The sequence below is a fragment of the Lathamus discolor genome, chromosome 2 (assembly GCF_037157495.1).
Source record: "Lathamus discolor isolate bLatDis1 chromosome 2, bLatDis1.hap1, whole genome shotgun sequence".
NCBI classification, from domain to species: Eukaryota; Metazoa; Chordata; class Aves; order Psittaciformes; family Psittacidae; genus Lathamus; species Lathamus discolor.
In genome coordinates, this window is record NC_088885.1 from 10,446,654 (window position 1) to 10,469,956 (window position 23,303).

At 42.2% G+C, this 23,303-nt stretch overlaps 1 protein-coding gene across 5 annotated transcripts in view; it reads right to left on the minus strand.

Annotated features, from left to right (window-relative positions):
* The window catches only part of HECW1 (HECT, C2 and WW domain containing E3 ubiquitin protein ligase 1), a 253,047-nt gene that overhangs the window by 139,874 nt on the left and 89,870 nt on the right, over window positions 1-23,303 (minus strand). For all 5 annotated transcript variants that reach the window (XR_010609789.1, XM_065665693.1, XM_065665696.1 and 2 more), the window contains one exon: window positions 14,758-14,865. Coding sequence is in view for 4 of the 5 variants with exons in the window: in XM_065665693.1 (XP_065521765.1) it covers window positions 14,758-14,865 (108 nt within the window). In the remaining variant the exon portion in view is untranslated. The remainder of the gene's footprint in view (window positions 1-14,757; window positions 14,866-23,303) is intronic.

The window sequence follows — 23,303 nt, forward strand, 5'->3', positions numbered from 1 at the left end:
AATTGAAAAGTACATTCCAAATTTATTTCAAAGTATTTGTTTGTTCGGAGCTACCCTACACCCATTTTGCCTTAAATCACAGACAGGTCTGTCTCCTGGGCTGTAACCCTGTCACTCCCAGTATTATAAAAGCCCACCGAGAGCACAGCATTCAGGCAAGCACTGCATTTTGCACCTTACCCAGCAATCACAAAAGAAGAAGGAAGGTTTGAAAAGTGAGACTGAAGGCTACTGGTCTAACTGGATGGCTGTAGGCGCTTATAGACAGCACATGGAGGGAAAGGAGAGCTCTTTTGGGATGCAAACAGTCATGAACAACTAATGCAATGACAACAATAACAGGTGCACTGCTACACAACCAACTGTTGTGTTTGCATTAACCAAACAGTTCCTTTATGTCTTCTGCTGGGGCTTCACCAACATCAAGGGAGCCGTCCTCTTCTTACAGAAGCTGTAGTAGCCTTTTAAAACCAATCTCATTTGTTGAGATGCTCAAACACAAATACAAAAGTATTTGCAGGTAACATGGTTTAGTTCACTCACAAAACCAAAAGAGAATCTCCTAAAAAAATACTACTAGCTCTGGGAATTTCTAGTCTGAAAACCAAATACTGGAATTCTCACCTGCTATGAACTAGGATGCTATGAACTGCTATGCTAGGATGGTGATGATCCACCCTAGTTCATGCACACAAAATACCCAGCCTCTTGTTTTTCAAACAGAGGTCTTTACTAGCACACATATATCCCAGATCTGAAGCCTCAAAGAGACTCTATTGATACACAGATTTACCTCCTAGCACAACATACATTTTTACCATATCAATTTGGTCTGCCAAAGAAATAACATGTGCGTGTATGCTGTTCACCTGTGTAATGCTGTTGTGGACATCCAACTGCTGAGCACCACAATAAGACTCCAGAAGAGGTAAACGTGCTTCCAGTATTGTTGGTTTATAGCTTTGATGGTTCACTTTTCCACCTCCTTGCTGGCTTGGAGAATATACCAACCATAAAATGACTGCCATGACCTCAGAGAGGGCTGTCAGATACTACTCTGAGTCAGCTGCCAGCGTGCAGGAATCCTTACGTCAGCCTTGACAAGCTGTGGCTTCTAAAACAAAAGTGTTTTGAAGGACTAACTTTTAGTCCATGGCACAACAAGAACAGCTTGCCAATTCTGCGATTAATTTATTCTAGTAAGTATTTTCCAACATCTATACTATATGCCTCTTCCACACTAGCTGTCAGAAGTCTGATTCATCTCATTATAGCCAACAGAAAAACTCCCACTGATTTCAGTGGACAGAGACCATCTTCCCATTTGTCTTCCAAAAGAGAGAATCTTCTCAGCTGTAATCTGTTCCTTTCACATCCACGTCACTCAGTCCTGCTGCCCTTCTCCAAGATATTTCTAAATCTTTCTGTCTGAAAATAGCCAAGTAAAGAAAAAAATCTGCTAAATGGATTTATATTCCACAGCACATTTCATGCACAGGTCAGCTGGATCATTTATGCACGTCACAGAAGTATTACTTAGCATTTCACTGCATCTCAGCTACAACAAATCTATGGAATTTCAAAAAAGATCTCCTAAAGCAAAACCAGTTCCTATTCCCCAAACTGCACAAAAACTAAATGGGCTGGTTCACAGGCAGGAACTTTATCTTTGCACATATTATATATATTTAAAAGGTTTCCACTGAGTCATTTTCTAACAGAAGAAAGCACAATATGAGATTCTGAATCCATCATAGAAGCTCAGCACCCTTTGTAGAGAAACAGTAATTACAGGGGTGCCTGCTAGCAGCGCTACTGCTAAGGCTTCATTATTAACCCAGTTTTCATGGTTTCATAACTCATTCACAAACCACCCATATACTGGCCTTGAACTACCATAGCAAATTTAATCCCAGAAGCATTCTAGTTACTTTTCCTTCTTGTAAAAGTGCAAACAGAAAAAGGAAATAATCCCAAATTTTCATGCTTTTCTATGAATATATACCAGGGATAGAGTTAATAATTTTAAAACAGCACATTCTGACTCTCTTGGGTAAAATCCTTATCCTATTTAAATTAACAGCTAGTTCCCTGCAGCAGGGACAGGATTTCAGTCTCTGTGTTCTGGAGAAGTACAGATCCTGCTGTCCACAGAGCTGCTCAGCAAGAGCAAGTGCATTCTCACATTAAGCCTAGCTTCTTAGGCCTGTTCCAGTTGCAACATGAAGCACATTAGCTCAAACCTCACTGAAAAAGCATCGGCCTAGATTATTACACTCATGCACTATCACACGTCTCCCTGTTTTGAGCATTTTTAAGTGTTTGATACAACTAGAGATGGGATCTTTTGGAAGAGATGTCCTAGAGAATGACTGGAAGCCTCCCTGTATGGCTGTTCATAGCTCTTGAAAGAGTCACCTCACATGAATCAACATTGGTTTAATCCCTGTGCCTTCCCCACACATGTAAGGGACTCTTTACAAACAGTAGTGAGATTTTTGTCTATCTTGTTGAAAAATTACCATCTTTTGCAACAAGGCTGAAGGCTGCCATGAGCTGCCAGGATAAGGCTTTAAATTGAGGTTTTAGCTTGAATAGACTCTACCTATGAATCCCCTGCCTTTGTAAGGCAGAAATCATGGGAAACTTGGTTGATCTGTTGGATTGCCACTTACTCTTCATTAGGAAAGTCAACATAGCTGCAGCTGAGGTGTCTCCCGGCTAAGTCTCATTTTCGTTCCCTCAAGAGTCAGAGAGAAATTCTAATGGCAAAGCAGCATGAACCCACATGAAAATTCCCTCTGCACAAGAACATAATAAACAAAACCCCCACTATTCAGATGCTTTCTGCTAAGGTCCTACAAATGAACCCCACACATCTGAAGTCTGTAGATAATGTGACCTGATTCAGCCCCAAATACTTGCTTACATTAGTTAGCCTAGTAAGACACAAAGACCTTCAGGAATAGCATTTGGAGGTGATCTAAACTCCCAGGACTGGAGCAAGCAATCCAGTAATTACAACTGTTTACAAGGCCAGTAATCAGTCACTCCAAAAATGGTGTGGTGGTGAGAGATGACTTCTGGCAGAGAGACAACACAGACAACTCACTGAGGTAGCACCATCTTAAACACCACAGACGACTTCCATGGCAGCCTCTGAACTGAGCCCCTGCAATCCAAAATGTCCCTCTATGCCTTTTCTTGATCTGGTCTACTGGAAGGTGTCTCTGCCCATGGCAGGGGGTTTTGAACTATATGATCTTTAAGGTCCCTTCCAACTCAAACAGTTCTATAGGTTCTAAGATTCTATAATAGGTTATCCAAAATCTATGGATTAGAGAGGGAAAAGAAGAAAAGAAATAATAAAGCCAACATACACTGGTACTGAAATTCATTTATCATTTTTGTCACATACCACGCACCGACTGTGCAGTTCACAGAAAGAAAGGAAAATGGTGAATCTATTAGCTATGTAGATGTAATATTCTTCACTGGCAGCTGACAAAGCTTACCATAATATCCTGTAAACAGGAAAACATCTGAAAGCCTGAATTCAGACGCATTCTGATTACAGAACATCACTCATATGTAAATCAGGAACTCCTAGGCAAGTGGAGGAAAGAGAATAGTTTCATCTCTCCCCACAACCATGAGATGCCACAGTGACAAATGAAAAGAATCCCAAACACGTAATGAGTGTTTGTAAGTGAGCACTGCTGGCTCATTTCACCTCAGGCAAACACCTTTATCAACAGGAACAGGAAAAATGCACTTCTTGGAGGTCTTTAAGATAACATAAACTGTACAGTATCAGAAGTAAGAAATAAATGGTAACTAGTATAAATGAGAAACTAAGGAGAATTCCTTGTTGAAAGCAAAATCTTAGTAATGTGCTTGTATCCTATTTTAAAGAAATACATTCTTTCATCCTTAAATCTTGTCTAGTAATGAAGCAGACTAATTCAATCCACTGCAGGCATACTGCTTTTTGGTGCGGTAAAGCTGCTGTTCAAGTGTTGCCTGACAATCCATGGAGGTTAATCACATGTCAGCTTGTGTGGGTCCCCAGGGATCTCTGGAGGAGCCCAGAGCTGCCAGGTTATAAAGTGATCTTACCCTCAGGAAGTGCTGCTCAGCAGCTTGGATAAATAGCAACTTCAGAGGAGAACAAACTGAGACTGAACTGAGACACTGCCGATCTTATTTGTAATCCCAGTTATACCTCATGCTTGCAATATAGCAGCCATGTACTATACTGATTTTGTTTCTTCTAGTTTTCTTTAAAGAAAAAAAGTCCATTCCTGATATCTTCATGTGGTTTGTTTGTAGGATTATTTTTTCCTTTGATATATTTCTAAAAAGTTGTTTTTAGTATTTCTTTTTTAGACCTTCTAATGAATGGAAATTCTTCGTGAACTTTAAGATATCCCAGCCGTGCAAAAGAAATGGATCAGGAAAAAAATAAAACTGAAAGGCACAGAGAAAGATCATAGCTGAAAACGAAATAAGACTTGGTCCACTTGTATATTTGAGGCCTGAGATGCATTTACATTTAGGTTACATCGTTATTTTCTGGTTAGGTGTAAGAAAACAAAAATCACAATGAGGGTAGTCAAACACTGGAACAGATTGCCGAGAAGGAAACTCCACAGAATCATAGAATAGTTAGGGGTGGAAAGGACCTCAAGATCATCAAGTTCCAATCCCCTGTCATGGGCAGGGACACCTCACACTAAACCACGCCACCCAAGGCTCTGTCCAACCTGGCCTTAAACACTGCCAGGGATGGAGCATTCACAACTGCCTTGGGCAACCCATTCCAGTGCCTCACCACCCTTACCGTAAAGAACTTCCTCCTTATATCCAATCTAAACTTCCCCTGTTTAAGTTTGAACCCCTCACCCCTTGTCCTGTCACTACAGTCCCTGATGAAGAGTCCCTCCCCAGCATCCCTGTAGCCCCCCTTCAGATACTGGAAGGCTGCTATGAGGTCCCCACACAGCCTTCTCTTCTCCAGTTTGGGCTGGAAAGGACCTTAAGATCATCCGGTTCCAACCTACTGCCATGAGCAGGGATGCCTCACACTAGACCATGTCACCCAAGGCCCTGTCCAACCTGGCCCTGAACACTGCCATGGTGAAGCATTCACCACTTCTTTGGGCAACCTCTTCCAGGGCCTCACCACCTTCACAGTAAAGAACTTCTTCCTTATATCTAACCTCAACATCCCCTGTTTAAGTTTAAACCCATTACCCCTTGTCTCAGAACTTTTAATTGGACAGGGTCTAGAGCAACCTGCTCTAACCAGACCTGCCCTGAGCTGGCAGCTGGATCAGACAACCCGACCAAGATCATTGAACCATTGTACTAGTATTTGTCTTACATTGTGAAGGGCCCACTAAAAGGAAGCAAGATTATCAGTATTATGCAGTCTAATCATGGAAAACTGCCTCAAAATGGCCCTGGAGTGAGAAGCAATCAGACCTGTAGCTCTTACTCTCAAGAATAAGTCTAGACAGCATGTGAACATGTCACCTCTCCACATCTCTGCTTCCTACTGCTTCAGAAGTGAACAAGTACCACCAGGAACATAGGGTCTGCTGCCAAGAAAAAGTCTGCAATAAACACTACTGCCTACTCTTAGAGGTCTCACTGTTGCAGCTGCTTTTGGCAAAGAAGGAAGAAAAAAATCCATAGGCAGCAACGACTTTTAAAGGGAGAACGCTTAATGAAATTAGCACAGATAATTTAATGAAAGGGGAAGGCCAGAAAGAAACATCATTATGGAAATTCAATTAATAAACAATTACAGCCAAAGTATCTGTTTTCCAGGTTGGGTTTTTTTTTCTTTATAAAAGCCTATTAGCACTGAGATATGGGAGGAAATTACATCTGCTACTAACTGGGTACATTGAAAGTATTGGAAGGGCTGGAGAATAGCTTGGAAGTATAAAAAACTACTGGGCTGAGGCTCTCAAGGTGTCATTACCAGTGTCAAGGACCTTGCAAGGATGGTTCTGCTGAGCAAAAGCATTTGAACCCTGCAGGGATATAGGAATTCATCCCTGAGTAAGACTACTCTGGATATAAATGGTGTCTCTAAGATCTTGTAGTCCTATAGCAGGAAACTCTGGACTAGGAGTAGAGATGACAACAGGGATGGACTTAATAGCTATGTAGCAAAAAGTCCATTATCAAAAGGCTTCCTACACCCTATGCACATTTTTCCAGAAGCAGGATAAGTTACTACAGCACTACACCACAGATACAATTTGGCCTTCTTCAAGGAGGGTCACAGAACTTTTTGTATCTAATAAAATTGTCTAAACACCACTGTCTGAGTTGGATAAATGCTGTCATAACTACTACAAGGCATGAAACAGTGGCTGGCTGAAACCAGACATTGACATAGGAGGGTTCCAACCAATTTTCTATATTACATGAAGGGATTTATACCCCTTTATACTGAGGTTTTCCTGTGCCACATTGGACAGTAAAGCCCTTCAGATGCTTTACTACTTCAGAGAGGCATAAAACCCCTTTCTTGTAGTTGTGAAGCAAACTCACTGCCTCCATAAACTAAGAAAGATGTTTTGTTGAATACACAGGCTCCAGCTTCTGTTTTGATTAATAACTTTCACAGTGTGCTTTAGCAGGCTTATAAAAAAATCCATAAAATTCCCCCAAATTAGTAATGGTAAATTATTGACACTGATCTATTCTTTGGGACCTTTAAACTACTGATGGGCTTGGTCTCTGTCCTAGGTTCAGCAGTAGCAGACATTTTTCTCCTTCTTAGTAGCTGGTGCAGTGCAAACCACCTGCTGAGTCTGCTCTCTCAGACAAGCTCTTCATGCAACACAGCCTTTACTCAGAAACCCATGTCCTTGGGGAGTCTGTCCCCTCCATCAGAAATGCTCAAGTTTGATGGTGCTGAGATCTGACACAAAGATGACAGACTCCTTGTCTCCTGAAGAATTGTGCATCCATGAACTGAATTTTCATCCTTAATTATAAAAAACTGAATACAATACTTTTTATTATTTAATAAGAAAACTGAAACAAGGCTCAGTACCTTACCACACTTTTGGAGTAAATGTGACCTTTTGATGCATGCACTGATACCCTTCCAATCACAGCACCTTCCCATTTCCACTGCATTTGTCTTCTGGTTTTCTACAAAGATACAACCACTTGGGCCAAAGTCTGCACCTTCGCTCTCTGTACATGGTTGTACATGAAAGGTGCTGGGCCTGATGGCAAGCAGGGGGTGCATGCAAGCAAATATTATTGAATTCAGTGGGGACTAGCTTGGCTGGCTGCAGCTTGAGAAAGAGTGGAAGTATGCAAGGGGAGAGCACAGGGGCCCCCATGTAATGGAGCAAAGAGAGGGGATCCATCTTCCAGGGCAATTTCGCCAAATGCCTAGACAGCATTATCCAAACAAACTTTCCAGAAGCATTTAACAGTCGAAAAGACTGATTTGTGAGTCAAACACGACACTGTAATCTCTTACTGTCAATAACAGAACGATTATCAATCAGAAAACAACATTACCTAAGTTATACAGATCCATTAAAAGAAATGATGTGACTTCAGCACCTGTTGTGCAGAATACTAACATCCAAAGTTCAAAGCAGCAAAACAATAGGTATCTGTTCATCTATCAAATGCTGGGTTAGGTGAGAAAAATACAGCTACTAGCCACATTACTGGACTTTAGGAATCTCTCTTCCTTTCCTCAAGTGCATGATATGCACTATGGTATCCTGAGTGATATCAAAGCTAAAGCAGAAAACATATTACATGTGTGAGAGTTCTGAATCTAAAGCAAGTACAACATGTGTGAGGACACTGTTGACATGACTGGAAAGGCAAAATGCACACCTATTTGAGCCTGTACTTTCAAACTCCCCCAGACTCGAAGTGAAGATGTGCCATTCCCCAAAGCACACTGCCAAGTACAGAGTGGTCTGATGACTTCTACTTAAATTATTCTATTCTCAGGAACAGCGATATGATCAAGTGATTCCAGAAGTGCTGAAGGATGTAGACCCTACTTGACACCTTGAGTAGGATTTGGAGAAGAGGGATGGTACAGACCAGATCAAAAACTATAGCTGACCGTAAGTTTTAATACTAGAGTGTTGAGAGCCATGCATTCCCAGCTCCTGACAGATTTAAGAAGGAACTGCTGAAAGGACCACATAGTATCTTTCCAATCTCCTGGCACTGGCAGCACTACTGGCTGCTTCCCCAATCCTTACCTGTTTCTTGTAAACGGTGTTAAGAAACAAGCTCCTGCTTGGAAAGACTGAACTCTGTCATCTTTCCCCTTACCTTAAAATCAAATAAGCCTGCAAGAAGGCCAGTGGCTCCCAAAAAAAAACAGTCACAACACCCTGTGTCCTCCCAAATCTCCCGAGTGAGGAGATACAGTCAAATTAGGGGCTGAGTAGATATGTGCAAGGGGAAAAAAAAAACCCACAACAATAAATGGGATGAAGAAAACAATGTGATAAGTGAAGAACAGGAAAGGGCAGTGTGTTTTTTCCCTTTGTTGTCAAGCATCTTTTTCCCAAGATACAAAATGACATGGTGTTGCATCTCACCAGGGGAGGAACATCTGGTGCCTCAGGTACTATTCAGCACTAGGCTGCACGTAGCCTGGGGGTCAGGCATCCTCACCAGCCTCCACTCTTCTCCCACTCTGGGACACAAGACACCAGGCAAAGCAGGGGGTTGACCCTATGGTCTCTGTGTCCAGAACACAGGGTCATCCAGCAGCACTAGCTCAACAGTGCCCTTCTGCCTCCATATGTCAGAGGAACCAAGCTGCAGGGGAGTAACAAAGATGGAATCAGTTGTGTCAGTCGTATGTTCAGCCAGTGAGGTAATGCCACAAATCTTTCTCTATCCTAGGTAGAGGCTCAGCCAGGCAAGAGCCAGGCTGTTGGGCCGCAAGGGACGTTACTGCTGATCCTCGACCTGACAATGGCTGGGAAAGAAAACAACAAGCAGATCCAGCATGCCCACAGCCAGCTTAGAAATAAAAAATGGAACAGAAATGAGAGGAAAAATCCTGGTTCCTTCAATACCACCTTTTCTGAGGCTCTTTCCAACTTTAATAAAGCTGTAAGAGCCCTACACAAACCTCTCTCCACTTTCCAGCAGAAGAGCTTTCAGAAACTCTGTTCCTTACTGAACAAAAGGAGGAGGAACACACCAGACAGCAGGGAACATTTATGTTCAAGCTGCAATTTTTAAACAGCTCCCAACAGCTCAGACTGCAAACAGACCAATGGCTGAAAATAACAAGATAAGACACTCAGCAGAAGTATGGAAGCTGAAGTCTTATCTACAGTTGTACCCATGCACTGGCAAGTCACTTTCTTCACTCTGTGCCTCTGTATTCACCTTTCACCTTTTAATCTCTCCTGCCTCTCAGCACTGAAGCCTAGCTCTCAAACATCTGCACTGAACTTACACCTTCAAAAACCTGGCCTTAGCTTTTTGGAACAGAAAACATCTTAGCAGTTTAGATAGAAAAGATCTACTCTTCATGGGAGATACTAGACACTACTGTAACAAAAAAGGCAACTAATAACATTTGGGAATTCCCAAACAGGAGTAGATCCGTGTGTCCAAACCAGGGGCCAAACACCCCAAGGCCCAGAGTAATTAGCACTAAACCTTTAGTCAAATGTAACTGCAACTTCTTGACCATTGCCTTGGGAACGAGATGCTGTCCAGTCTCTGATGCATTGATACAACATCCATGCCTGTTTAGGGTTAAGTAGCTGAGAAGAGATCATGTAAGCTGTGGTCTCTGTGACTGAGAACTACGGTTTAGTGAATACAGACTTGCTCTGACTTCAGGATCCCTAAGATCAGGCATTATTTCTCATTTAAAGTTTTCCAGTTCACCTTAAGAGAGCTTTCAGAAACTCCCATTACCAACCTATCAGAGCTCCCACTTCAATTTCAGCTTTGTGCAAGCAGAGATTTTTTGTAATTTCTTTTAGCATTGCCATGAAAAGCATAGTGGATAGTGTGGGGACCAGCCAAGCTCTCCCAGCATGGTGTCACCGAGCATGCACCCTGCAACACAAACATCTTCTCCTCTGTGTGGGAACAAACAAGCAAACAGCCCCAATCTCCACAATATAAACAAAATATGTCCAAGTGTCAAAACAAGTTGTGGAAAGGGAAAGGAAGATGGAGAACAAACTGATTCACAGAAGTCTCTCACAGTTAACCTACCACAGTGAAAACATGCAGGGAGCTGAGAAGTAGCTGTCTAATGCCTTGTGTGGATTGACCTAGGTTTCTGTTTATGATAGGTTGCTGCTGACAATCCTGGCACAGAAAGACTTTGTGAGATAAAAACTAACAGGAAATGTAGCAAATGCTCAGATTAAAGGGCTGATCAAAGGCTCCAAAGCACAGGGTTCTTGAAGAACCTCAACAGCCCTGAACTGAGAAACGCTTTCATCTAGCCTCAGCCTGCGCACCTCTTCCCAAAGCTAAGCCTGGCTCAAATATGAATATTGAACGACAATAAGGGTGCCAGGCTGAGGAAAAGAAGAAGAAATTTTGCAACTGTGTGTAGCGCAGAAGATAAACAGAAAGCACCAATAAGACCACTGTCTGTGCTAGGAGATGAAGAGAAAGAATCTCAAAATACAGTATGTCTTCCTTGGGAGAGAGACAAGCAGCAGATGCATTTTTCTGGAGTACAAGTCTCTCTCACTGCTTCCTATCTGGTTTTATTCTGACACCTTTAACCATTCAGCTGAACAGTTTTCACACTGTTGAAGATGCTTCTGTGTGGCTTCCGTTTTTACCATCTGTGGACTCCTGACGGTTAAAGTCATGCAGCATATTCAAATTTGCTTTAAGGCATAGCAGGATGCACTTCAACAACAACAACCTTACCTCTATTTTCTCCCCTCATGCCTTCTTCCATAAAGTGAAGTGCATCTGATTTGAGAGATATTGGGGTGACACAAAAGGAAACAGGAAATTATTTTAGTGGGCTGGAGTTGTCAACAGCCTGTCCAGGAAAAAGAAAACTTTACAAATAGTCCAGCTTTATTAAAGCTCTTGTTGATATGACTGTGCCTTATTTATTTGGGTACATTTGAGGCTACAACATCCTTCCATTATTCATACTTTGCAACTGGCCTTTATATCAGCTTCCTAAAGCAATGCAGAATATGTATTTTCTAGAGAGAGCCCCAGATGAAAGGGCTGACTGCCTGTCAGTTTTGGGGACATGTCTGTACATATTCCACAAACACACACACATATGGCATATATTGACCATGACCTGGAACATATGCCATCTACCTGCAGATGTACCAGGATCTCTCAGACCTCTTGACTTTAGTTTCATGCTTTATCATTACTTTCCTACTAGTCAATGGGAATAAAGAACTATAATTTCTGCTCTCTGCAAGTCCCATCATTCATCTTTGATATTAATAACAGCCATAGAATCACAGAATGGTTTGGGTTAAGAACGGACCTTAGAGATCATCCAGTTCCAACCTCCTGCCACGGGCCCGGACACCTTCCAACTAGACCAGGTTGCTCCAAGCCCTGTCCAACCTGGACTTGAACACTGCCAGCAACAACTTTAACAAACAACTGCTGCATAAGTTTACACATAAAAGTGCCACACAGGTGACTGGTTACACCTGAAAATGGTTTTCTTAGTTGCTAGGTGATAAAACAATCTACAGAAAGACCAGTAGATTAGCAGGGGTCCCCAATACTTGGCTAATTTTAGTGCAATTTTGAATCATATCAAAACTTTTCTCATCATTTTAAGGATATGGTACTTTGATACTGTGGGTACAGGACAATGCTGTATCTCACCTCAGTGAGATGGTCTCTTGCACACTCTCCCTCTGGATTGGTGTATAAGCCAAAAAAGTGTGTGAGAAATTGCAGCAATGCAGAGCAAGTTTACTTTCCTAGAAAACCTGTCATAGGCTGGTTTGTTCACTGCAGTGCCCTCCAAGCCTTAACACAAAGTCTACATCCCAGTGGCAGGTAGGCTGTCTTCTCTCCTTCCTCTCCCAAACCATAACCACTTAATGGTTACAGTGGATGGTTACTGTTTATCACTGGCTGTCATAAAACCATAAACTGCAGAAATACATAACTGGCCATAGCACAACACTGCCTCTGCAGCTGTTAAGGCTTTTTTTTTGTTTTTGCTAGGTACTAACAGGAGGCGAGTTCTATTCTGGCATTCCTGCTCTAATTTGGAAGCAATTCCCTCACTGCCTCACACCAATCACATTATCTGTCTGGCAACATTATGTTATAAGTTTGTGATATGCAAAGTGGAAAGGCATGCACTTCTCTGGGAAAAGTATTAGCCTTTTGCAAGGGGAAAAAGTAGATCGCTAAACCAAACACAAATTCTGTGGTATGTGTATGCATTAAGGAATTATCTTCGTTTTGAAAAGTGATGGGGTCCTCTAGACAGCCTTAGGCTACCAGTGAATTCAAAAGCCAAAATTCAAAAGCCAAAAGAAAGAAGCATGTTTGGAAAAGAGAAAACTGGTTTGCACTGTCACTGACCTACCACACAAAAAGCATTTTCTTAACCTACTGAGATTTTAAATATACCTGAAAAAGTAACTCTTAATGACTCAGACTGGGCAATTCACTGAGAACACTGTGAAAACATAGCTTAAACAACAGAGAAGCACCTGAAATTGCAGAATTTGAGTTTTATAAAGGTGCAAGGAGTACAGTTAACACACAAAAAAATTGTTTCAATTTCTTGTCATGTTTTCCTTTGTGTGCTCCACTCCTGATGCACTTCTACAAATCTCTCACAATATTGCTAGTTTCTGCTGCCCACAACAGCGGCGTGTGCAGAATTTCTGTCTCCATGTTGCCATTTTTGTCAGTAATTATCATTACAACTACATCCAACAGAAGATTTTTGTTGTGATGATCTGCCACCATGAAGAAAACTTCCGGCCGCTCTTTCTTTTACTTACTTTAATTCCAGGTCCCAGACTGTTGCATGCAAATTACTATCTTCAAGAATTAGGTGTCAATATTGTTAACTATCTAAACAGTGGGTTTATGTATAATGACTACAGGTTACATAGTTAAGAGTGTTATACTTCATTTGCTTCTTAACTCTCAAAAATGTAGGAAAGAAAGGATAACTAATTGGAGAACATTAAGCCTTTTGAACAAAATACTCCCAAACACATTATATATGCCTCCAGATGAAAAATACAGAAAATAAGTAATAACTCTATCTACTTGACTGTGGCTGGGGGTTGGAACTAGATGAAGTATTTCTGCCCCAAAACCAGGATAACTAAACCCAATGTCCTTATATATTAAAGAATTTCCCATAAATGTATTAAAAAAAAAAAAATAACCCAAACAGGATATAAGCATCTTCTATGCCCTATAGACATTTTAGCAGCTCCCTTAATTCTTTAGACCAACATTCTCAATTTAACTTAATGCTAGGAATCACATACCATCAGCAGTGCTTCGTACTGCAAATAGATAACCTGTTTCTAGGACTGAGTATCTGTAAAATGTCAGCAGGTAGCATCTTTGCTGGTACCAGATACTTAAGGTCAAAGTCATATTTAATCAAACCAAGTGTAACTCACACCCTTTCCAAACCCTTTAGAATTTAGGTTATAGTAAAGATTCTGTTGATTGCTCTCAAATTCAGGCAGTTCAGATATATGTTGTTCAGATATACCAGTTCAGACCTCCAGATTGTCTTGCTTTTATGAAACTCCTGAATTTTGCCCAGCAGCTAAGGTATATCATTGGAAACATTCCATACAACTGAAGAACTGAAACTGTTCTTATGCTAGGCTTCTTCAAGCTTAACTCCTCCCTAAGGATACACTTAGCTCTTTCACCGCAGATGTTTTGCCCTAGATCTCAGTCCAGCCTTTTGAGTACCCTACTTCTATTCTCTAAAGATGATCGTGAATTCCATTCACACTAACACATGTAACTCTTTGAAAAGAAGAATGACTTGAATGGCCAGGTTCACTGCGTTCTGGGATGTGAGACAGCCCAGCCTGGAAATGCTAACTTGCTGTACCAGGTACATGGTACTTTGCAGAAGCAAATTCAGTGTTTCTGTATTTTGATTGCTAATGGGGTGGAAAAGAGTTACACTGCATTGCATCAGATGCCTTGGATAATATATGAATGCAATGAGGAAGAATTAATTTGAAAACTGTGTACCTTGCTGCAACAACATATTGTGATATTTTTATCAGTCTACATGATGATCAGAACTTGACCCTTTTTACCTCTGAATCCACTCAAATCTGATAGAAGTCGGACACACCATGAAGTTTCCCCCTTAAAAGTCAGTGTGAAACTTACTGAAGATTATGCCCGAGTTCCCCTTTTCCTTAATACCATAGTAAAGTTAATGCAGGTCTTTACCAAAGATACAGTCCAAATAACAGCAAATAGGTTAAAACACTTACTCATAACTGTATTGAAAAGATGTAAATAAGTCAACGTCCACAAAATTTATTTGCTTGCAGAAACCATAGTTTTCTACTCCATAAAATGTTTCAGTTCCTCTCAATACACTCAAAGATTTTGGTAACATTTTTGGCCTCTCCTAAGGGACATATGGGGCATAAAACCATCATAAGAACTCCAGCAGGCCAATTATCTTTGTGAAGTGACTGAATTATACTGTAGCAGGATTGTAAAAATACTTACGCTCCACGAAGTAAGAGCTGGCATCAATCTTCCAGATAATCTGACCACGGTGAGAGCCATTGACACCACGGTTCTTGTAGTCCAAGAAGTTTTCGGACAAGACCTCATCTGTAAACAAAGGAAACAGTCTCATCAAGCGCCGGTTACGACATCATCTATAGCAGAGAATCAGGCTAAAAATATGCCTTTGGCTTGACAGAACATACTAGAGCTGCTAGACAGCTTGGCACCACATGCTGAGAGATCAGCTCTTTCACTCATTTATACTTTTACAAAATATGGTTCTTCTTAAAAGTCACGGCTTTTCCTGAAATGTAATGTTGAAAGAGTACATCCCTACAAAATTCTCAAAACTGAAACCACCTATCTGGGCATGGAAGAAGCCCTACTTAATTAAACATAATTATCTAGCTGTATGAGAGAGAATGGTAGCAAGACATAATCTCCCCTTCCACTTCTTCCCTTACCAAAACCCCACAGAAAATAGATGTAGGCATCTGTACTGCACTCACTCATAGCTCAACAGATGCGGTTATTTCTTGCAGCGCACTGTGAAGGATACTCATTTGTGCAGAATCCCACCCACTGCATGCCTTCAGCTCTCAGCCTCCAAAACCAAATGACTGACAGCAAAATGCTGTCCCCTCGCAGTGTGTTGAGACACCCACCAGCTGCCAAAGTACCAAACTGACCTTCAGGCTGAAGGAGTCATCTATAAAAGTGAATAATCTCTACATCACCATCACAAGCCAAGGCTGAGGAAGCAACTGCCTTGCAGACACAGGGCTGCGTGCAAATAGATGGCCGGCAGTGAGCCGGAGGAGTGCCCTTCTGGCTGTCCGCACGTTGTAAATGTTTAGTCTGCTTCCAAGTTTCACTGCAGACTGCTCCAACAAGCTCGTTCCAGACCAATCTGCAAGCCTTACACAGCGTAGATGTGAGCAAAAACATCTCCACCCCCCAGGTCAGGGCCTGGCTCTTGACCCTTCTTTATCCAACAGCTTAAAAACCAGTCAGTGAGACCGCGCTGCAGCACCAGGGCCCTGCTCGCTGACCACTGAGCTTTCAAGCAAAGAGAAATGCACGTATTGCCACCACACCAGGCCAGCACGTGGGTTTGATCATCACCAAATACAAACAGCACAGCAAAACCAGAATCGACACGAGAGGACATTTACAGCCTGTCAGAAGGGAGCAGGGCTCACAGCAGTGGCCTGTGGGAGCCCAAAATGGCGGCGAACTCCAGGGCTGAGGCAGTGACCCCCACTGCTGCGGCTCCAGGGGATGGCATGGATTTCGCACCAAAGGGCTGTGGTCTCCACCTGCAGAGAGCAACCAGCAACCTCCCGGATTCCCTCCTCTCAGCCACGAGGACTTCAAATTCTAACAGAGATTTGTACAAATGCTCTTTAAGCAGCTCAGCCTTGGAAACAGTCCCGGGTGCGTGGGTGGGTGCTGAGGCTCGGTTCCGAAGATGATTCCCATCAATTATCAGTTGCCCTAAAAGCTAAGGAAAAATGCGGACCACTCATCTGAGATTAAAATACGCCAAATGTAAACACTATGAAGCACTCGCTCGCCTTGTTATCACACAGGTCAAGGAGAAGACAAAGTTGAAGCCATGGAACAAAGGACACTATGCCTGAGGACAGACTGACAGCGTGACAAACTGCAAAGCGGAAGAGGCAGCCCAATGAACAAAGCCAAGAGACTCAAAGACACATAATATTTTATATATATATATTTATACACACACAGACGTTAAACAGACTTCTAAATCAAAGGAAACTACTCTTTCATTGAAAGAATAAAGCAGTAAGCAGATGCCAATGTTGTCCTGTTGGCTTTACATAGCTGTGCTCCCAAAGGCGGAACACAAGTGGGCTCCCAACACTGAACTCTGGTGCCACTCACTTGAGGGATTTACAACAGAAATCCTTTTAAAGAGGTCATTAATGATTGCAACGGATAATTATAACTGGCAATGCTATCTACAATACGTTTTCCCTTTGCTGACTTGCTAGTTGTCAGCAATTATTTCGCCAGCTGTTTCATAGAATGAAATAGAATCGTGGAATCAACTAGGTTGGAAAAGACCTCTAACATCATTGAGTCCAACCCTTACCTCAGGACTGCCAAGCCCACCATTAAATAATATCACTAAGGGCAAACTGATCTCCCCTAAACATCTACCCTCATGATCTCCACTCACAGCCACCCCTCATCTACTCCCCCATAATGGCCTACTCTGTAGAGCTGCCACCCCTACCCTTGACAGCCACCCCTCAGTATCTCCCCTCAAGATCTCCCATCATGGCCATCTGTCATGGCCCACAGCTGCCCCTGCTCTCCTCTCATAAGCTCCCCTCGTGATTTCCCTCACCTCTCATGGCCACCCCTCCTCTCCCCTCTCACAACTGCCCCTCTCGAGCTCCCCTCACGACTGCCCCTCAAGTGGAATTCGTTCAGCACATTCACGTAGTACATCTCTGCGGTAAACCTTTCAATAGTAAAATCCTCTGGTACGATTTCTGTTCCTCCTCTGTATGTTGTGTCTGGTTGTGGCTTCTTTCAAATGACAAACTCTATATAAAAAAGGGCATATAAGTAGACATCTCTGCTCTCAGAGCTTTGGCTTACTACTGACTACCTTTAGTGAAAGACCATCCTGGATACAGACTATCCAGAATCACCCACATCAATCTGTGGAAGTAGGAACATATATCTAAACACACCAGGAGTTTAAACCTATGAGCTGTCTCTTTTGCTTTGGCAGGGGAAACCCTTTATACTTCAATGTGAGCATACACTGCAGTGATGCACTGAGCTGGAGCCTGGGAACCCTGCCCGGCCCCGCATCCTCAGAGAGGACATCCCTCAACTCAGGCATGCTGCTCTCTGGCTTTATCACTAGTGGCGCTTATTTGTCCTATTTAGGCTCTGTAAGCTGCTGGAGATGCTCCAATGCCTGCCATGTTATTAAAATATATGGTAATTACTGCTCCTCAAGATACATTGTTTATAAAATAACATGCTTACTTAAGGTGGCTTCACCGAGGCAGGCTAGATAGCCTTGCTTAAGGAAATCACAGACATTTTAGGCCAGAGCATAGTGGCACAAGAGATTCCATGATCAGATTCAGAATGCTGTATTCATAGGTATAGTATCTGTGGGGGCCAGCTGGCACTTCCACTGCATCGGCTGTCGCCTGCTTCCCACAGCTGGCACAAAGGCAGCATGAATTCTGCATCACGCAATCTCTCTATCTGACAGCGATGTCAACATATGCCCATACCCAAACCAGATCACGTCACTGTTGCAAGCTGAGCCAGCAGGGATGACTGCAGGAAGCCCCTTCCTACTTTTTGTTGGAAACATGCAAGAAACCTGGAAAACCAGGCTGATAAAAAGGACCGCTCTCCATCTGCACCCCCAAGGTAGAAGACTCATGAAGGGAAGGGATGAGCAAGCTGATCTACGGTTACTGACAGGTTAGCTGACAGGCAAGACCACGGGAGAGCTGGAATAAGCTGCTCCCACTGAGTAGCATCTGCACGCAGAGGTGAGAGATGTGGGTATGCAGGAAGGACAGCATCCAGAGCAAAAGGTCAGGTCACAAAGAACATCAGCGAAGGGATGCACACACATGGAGCTAGTCATGTGCACACAGTTTATGGAGAGCAGCCACTGATGAAATACAGGTTCAAGCAGTGGAAAGGATATTTTTATACGAGTTTATGGAGCTCTGCAATATGCAGCTCACCCCAAGTAGAAGTACTGGAGCCTTTAAATATAAAAACATCTTTGCAAATAAAACCTATTTACAAATGTCATTATTTAGAAATCCAGTATGTAGTTCCTTTCCATAGCCAGATGTAAGCCCTGTCGGTCTCTTCTGAAAATGTAGGTACTTCCCTCTTTCTAAAGAAATAAAACTTAGTTTTACTCCAGCAGAAATTTACATTAGTTGTGATTTTTAAGCCAGACAAATTTTAGCTCTAGAAAAACACATGCAGGTCCAAAAGGGAAATCTTTCTCTTCCAGTTTTTGAAGGTATGTGTTTTTGGAAAGTTAAAGATAAGAAATATCCCTTGGCACATTAAAGATAGCAGTAGTTTAAATTCGTCAGGAGCTTGGAATGTATGAATGTGCCTGATCAACCTGTTTTAGTTGGCAGGTAATTCTATTCCAGGCATGCTATTCCCTGAACATGGACATTATGCATGTAGCACATTGACAAAGAAAATTGTGCATGTGAAATACAGAGCTTTTCAGCACACTACATATACGTGCATGTGTGTACATATATTTATCAGCATTTATGCTCTATGTAAGCGAATAGACAATATGGTAGGCTAAAGAGAATGAGCGTGTGCAAATGAGAACAGATATTATTGCATATTTCTACTGAGAAGCCCTATAACAAAAGAACTGACCTTAAAAACATGTTGCATCTTAATTCCCAAAGGTAAGTAGTGAAACGCTTCACTTCACCTCCACACAAAAGGAAGAGCAGAGTTAATGCTGCTCCCTTTCATATATTTCAGCCAGCAGCTAATGGCTTCTGACATTTTTCCAATGAAGCATTGTAATGCATCTTCCCTCTATTTTTTAAAGGAGATTAACCTTTAAACTAGCTCCTGCATAGCTGGCAATCCGTTGCATAGCCTGGGTTTGGTCCTGCTTGGCCCAAAAGCAAACACTTTGTAATAGCTCTCAAATCTGTGGCTTCATTTCCCTGGATGGTAAAAGGCTAACTAATTAAGCAAAGTGTCAAATGAGGGAGTATTCGGAATGTGCTGCCCTTTCAACATCATCAGATGGTCTTGGACCTGGAGACAGGGATGCTGAGGGCATCTAAGTCGGGGAGCCAGCAGACATTGCTCTCTGCTTCCCCTGCTCTGGGGCACACAAAGGTGCCAGCTGCCTCTTGCTGGTGAGAGGGAAGGCGGCTGCAGACCTGCAAAGCTGTGCTGGGACAGGAGCAGCAGCCGTCAGACCTCCTGCATCCGCACGGTCCCTAGAGGAAACCTCAGGGGAGCAGCTGATGCATGACCCGGTGCCAGGAAGCCGGGCCTGAGCAGCAGCCAGAGGGAACAAGGCATGGTAGAGGCAAACATTAACAAGGGCTTTGGGAACCAGCAGCAATTCTGACAGACTGCTTGTCCTCACCAAACCAGATACCTCCAAGCACAGCCTTTCACTGCTAAAAATATTCCGTGCTATCAATTCCATGCTGAGCAATCCCAATATACTTCACAAGAACTATATATAGAGAGAGATAAAGAACCATGGCCACCAAGAAAGCTATCTTTCAGATGAAAGACAGTAACCAATTGACAAAAAGCATGCTGTTCTTCAGAGGAAATAGGGAAATGCTGATAAAGGCCAATTCTCAAAAAGATCTGTAAAAAACGTAATGGGGACTTCAAGTGCTGTCAGCAGCCTGCACTAAGCAGACACGACCTCAGTATTTGAAAGCTTGCCTGAAATTCCCACAGATAAGCAAACAAATAGTCAATAGATCTTCCTCAGCAGGACCGATGGAGTTCCAATTATAAATAACTGAGCGACCCTTTTGCTCAGTTTGGTTTTACTTAAGAGGCAGAAATGAAAAACCTACTCCCCTTTCTCAAACAGTAACTTGCTGATATTCATGTTCAGCCTATCCTTCCACATTCTCCAAGAATAACAGCTACAACATTTAGAATAACCTGGGCTACCTTCAAAAAAACAAATAACATGAAACAGAAGCACAATGTCAGATATGTGCCTGAACTTGGAACACTATTCCAGCCTCTCACCCATCTCTAATTTGATTTAGCAGCCCATATTACAACACTTGCTTTCTATAAACTTAACGCAAGTTATGTTGTAAAAATATAAGCTACACTTTCTGTCTCGATCCCTTATGAACAAGAAATGTCGTACTCCTGAAATTACAGAAGGACCTATAGTCTTTAGCTGAACAAATTTGCCTTAGCTTGGAATTTAAAAGTGCTTTTGGCCAATATGCCCTAGCTATTATGACATATGAAGACAGTTAGTGAATTGCTTTTAAAAATCATTTTCTGTACAAAGAGGCCGAGCTCTGGTTGATCTGTTTTGCAATTTGCATTGAAAGCTACAGGAAAGCTACATTATAAAGCACAGAATATCAATAAAATAAAATTACCCTAGATAACACAAGTATAAGCCATGGATAAGCCTCCTATTTCTAATGTTTCTTCTCTTACCACCCAATTTATCACTTGAAGCACAGAAAATGATGATAGCAGCCCCTACAATTCACAAGTGCAGCTTGTAATGAGCTCTATCAGGCCATGCCAGGGTTTCCTTTTGCAACAATTTAGCGTTACAAAACCTAGCCTTTGGAAACCCTAATTCCAAAGAGTTGTGCAAGTGCTCATAATTTTGCAAGAGATGAGCTATTAATGAGAAGTGTATGCAGGAGATGCACATACTGATTTCTTATTTACACAGATACAACAGTAAATAAATAAATAAATATCACAAATAATGGCTCTCATTATGGGAGTCAATAGGAATGTTTCCACCCACTTTAGCAGCTACAGATCAAACTTCCAAGGTGGATCGAATCTTCACTGCTAATTCATTTCCCAATTTCTCCTGCAGACAATGAGTATACTGCAATTCGCAGTTAGCATCACTCCTTCTACAGCTTCCTAAGGAGAAGAGTTCTGGAAAACAAGGGACAAATCCTGAAAGCTCAGCCCTTGATGTAAGAGCTCTGCAGGTGCTTTGTTTGAAGTACATGAAAGGTTCCATGTTAATGCCATAAAAATTAATCCCCTGTCCAGCTAAAGAAAAGTAAACTGAGAGGGAGAAAATGTGAACAATGACGGGAGAATAGCAGTGAGAGGAAGACATGGCAAGAGAAAGACCAAAAGAAAATAGGGAGATAAAAGAGCATAAACTGTCATAAAATAGGGATACAGATGGCAAAGTTGCAACAATATTTGGCCACTGTGGGCAGAAGATGATGTCCTAAGTAAAGTAGGGATGTGTAGTAAAGTGCCTCTGTTCCAGGAAAGGCAGGCATAGCGGGTTTAAAACCTGAACCACGTAATCAGAAAGAACTACACATAAACCCCAAAGGATACCTGCTGTCCACTCCCCAAAATCAAGGAGCTAAGATTTTCAGCAGAACACTCTCACCCCTGACATACTTTCAGAGCCATATACAACATTACCCTTTAGCACTTCAGCATCCTCCAGATTACTGCCGGGAGAGATCATTCTGATCTTTCATAACACCAATACCAATTAAAAAAGCAAACAAGACTGCAAAGTAGAGACACCCAATTACACTGATATGCCTGTGGGTTTTCAGAAGGGTCTGGATGAACTGTGGATCCAGTCCTTCCTCACTGTCCAATCCTCCTTTCACTTGAACTAATCACACTGAGAATCTGAGCTCTGCCACTTGAAGGACTTCTCTCTCATTCCCTGCAACTATGGATCCTCTCACTAAAATCAGAGCTGGTGGCAATGGGCCTTATTCTTCTATTGTATCCTTGAAGCGTTTGGGATTTGTCCTCCAGTGCAACCCATCACTCATCTATTGCTCTCACTAACTACAGATCTTCTGCTGAAAAGGCAGAACAAACGAGAAGAGCAAATTGTGGAGATGGGACTCAGCAACAACAGCTTCTGTGGAGGCTAAAAGACCCACAGCAGATGTTTGTTTGTAGTGGGATGGGCATCTATTTAATAATACTGGTGTCGTTTGGTCCTGCATACACTTAAAAGTGTGATATTATCTACATAACTCCAGTTTCTACTTCAGCTATGCCTGTCCCAGCTACAGATCTTGCTTTAAAGCTCTTGCACTTCCAGATTTATTCTCACCACCACAGCACATGGACCACACCTGGGTTTTAGTACAGCACAGCTATACTTCAGCTATGTATTGCATAAACCTCTCCACAATTAATGACATCCAGCTCACATGCAGAACTGAAATGGGAGGGAGGAATCCAAATGAAGATGAGCAAGACTGCCTCTGGCCAGACTGAAAAACTGAAGACATGCTAAGGTACAACATGGAAGAGTTTTGTTTGCTTGGTTTTAATATAACAACAGTTCCAGCGTTCTTGCAGTCAGTGGAAGCCTCCCCATTGCTTACAGTGCATTTTGGAAAATGAGGATTAGGAGAAAACAGTGCATGCATGAAATCTTGCTAAAAGATAAGAGATGCGGCACACCCAAGGCAGTATAAAGACATGATATAAAAGGACACAGGAAGATCTGAAATGTGAATAAGGATGACACTTGTCCAGGTTAACAACGCTCATTAAACAGGGGGAAAATAATTTGCAGTATTTGAAAAATGGGCTTATAGCAATGCTGAAAGCCCTACGAGCAGACAGTAGGTTAGACAGGAGTTTGTGATGTGACACAGCAGCAAACACAAACACAGCTCAGATATGCGCACTGAAGCACCACAGTGTAAAGAATCTCTTGAGAATCTGAAGTGGTTTTATCTGAAAAATGGTATTCAATTATAAGCTTATTACAAACT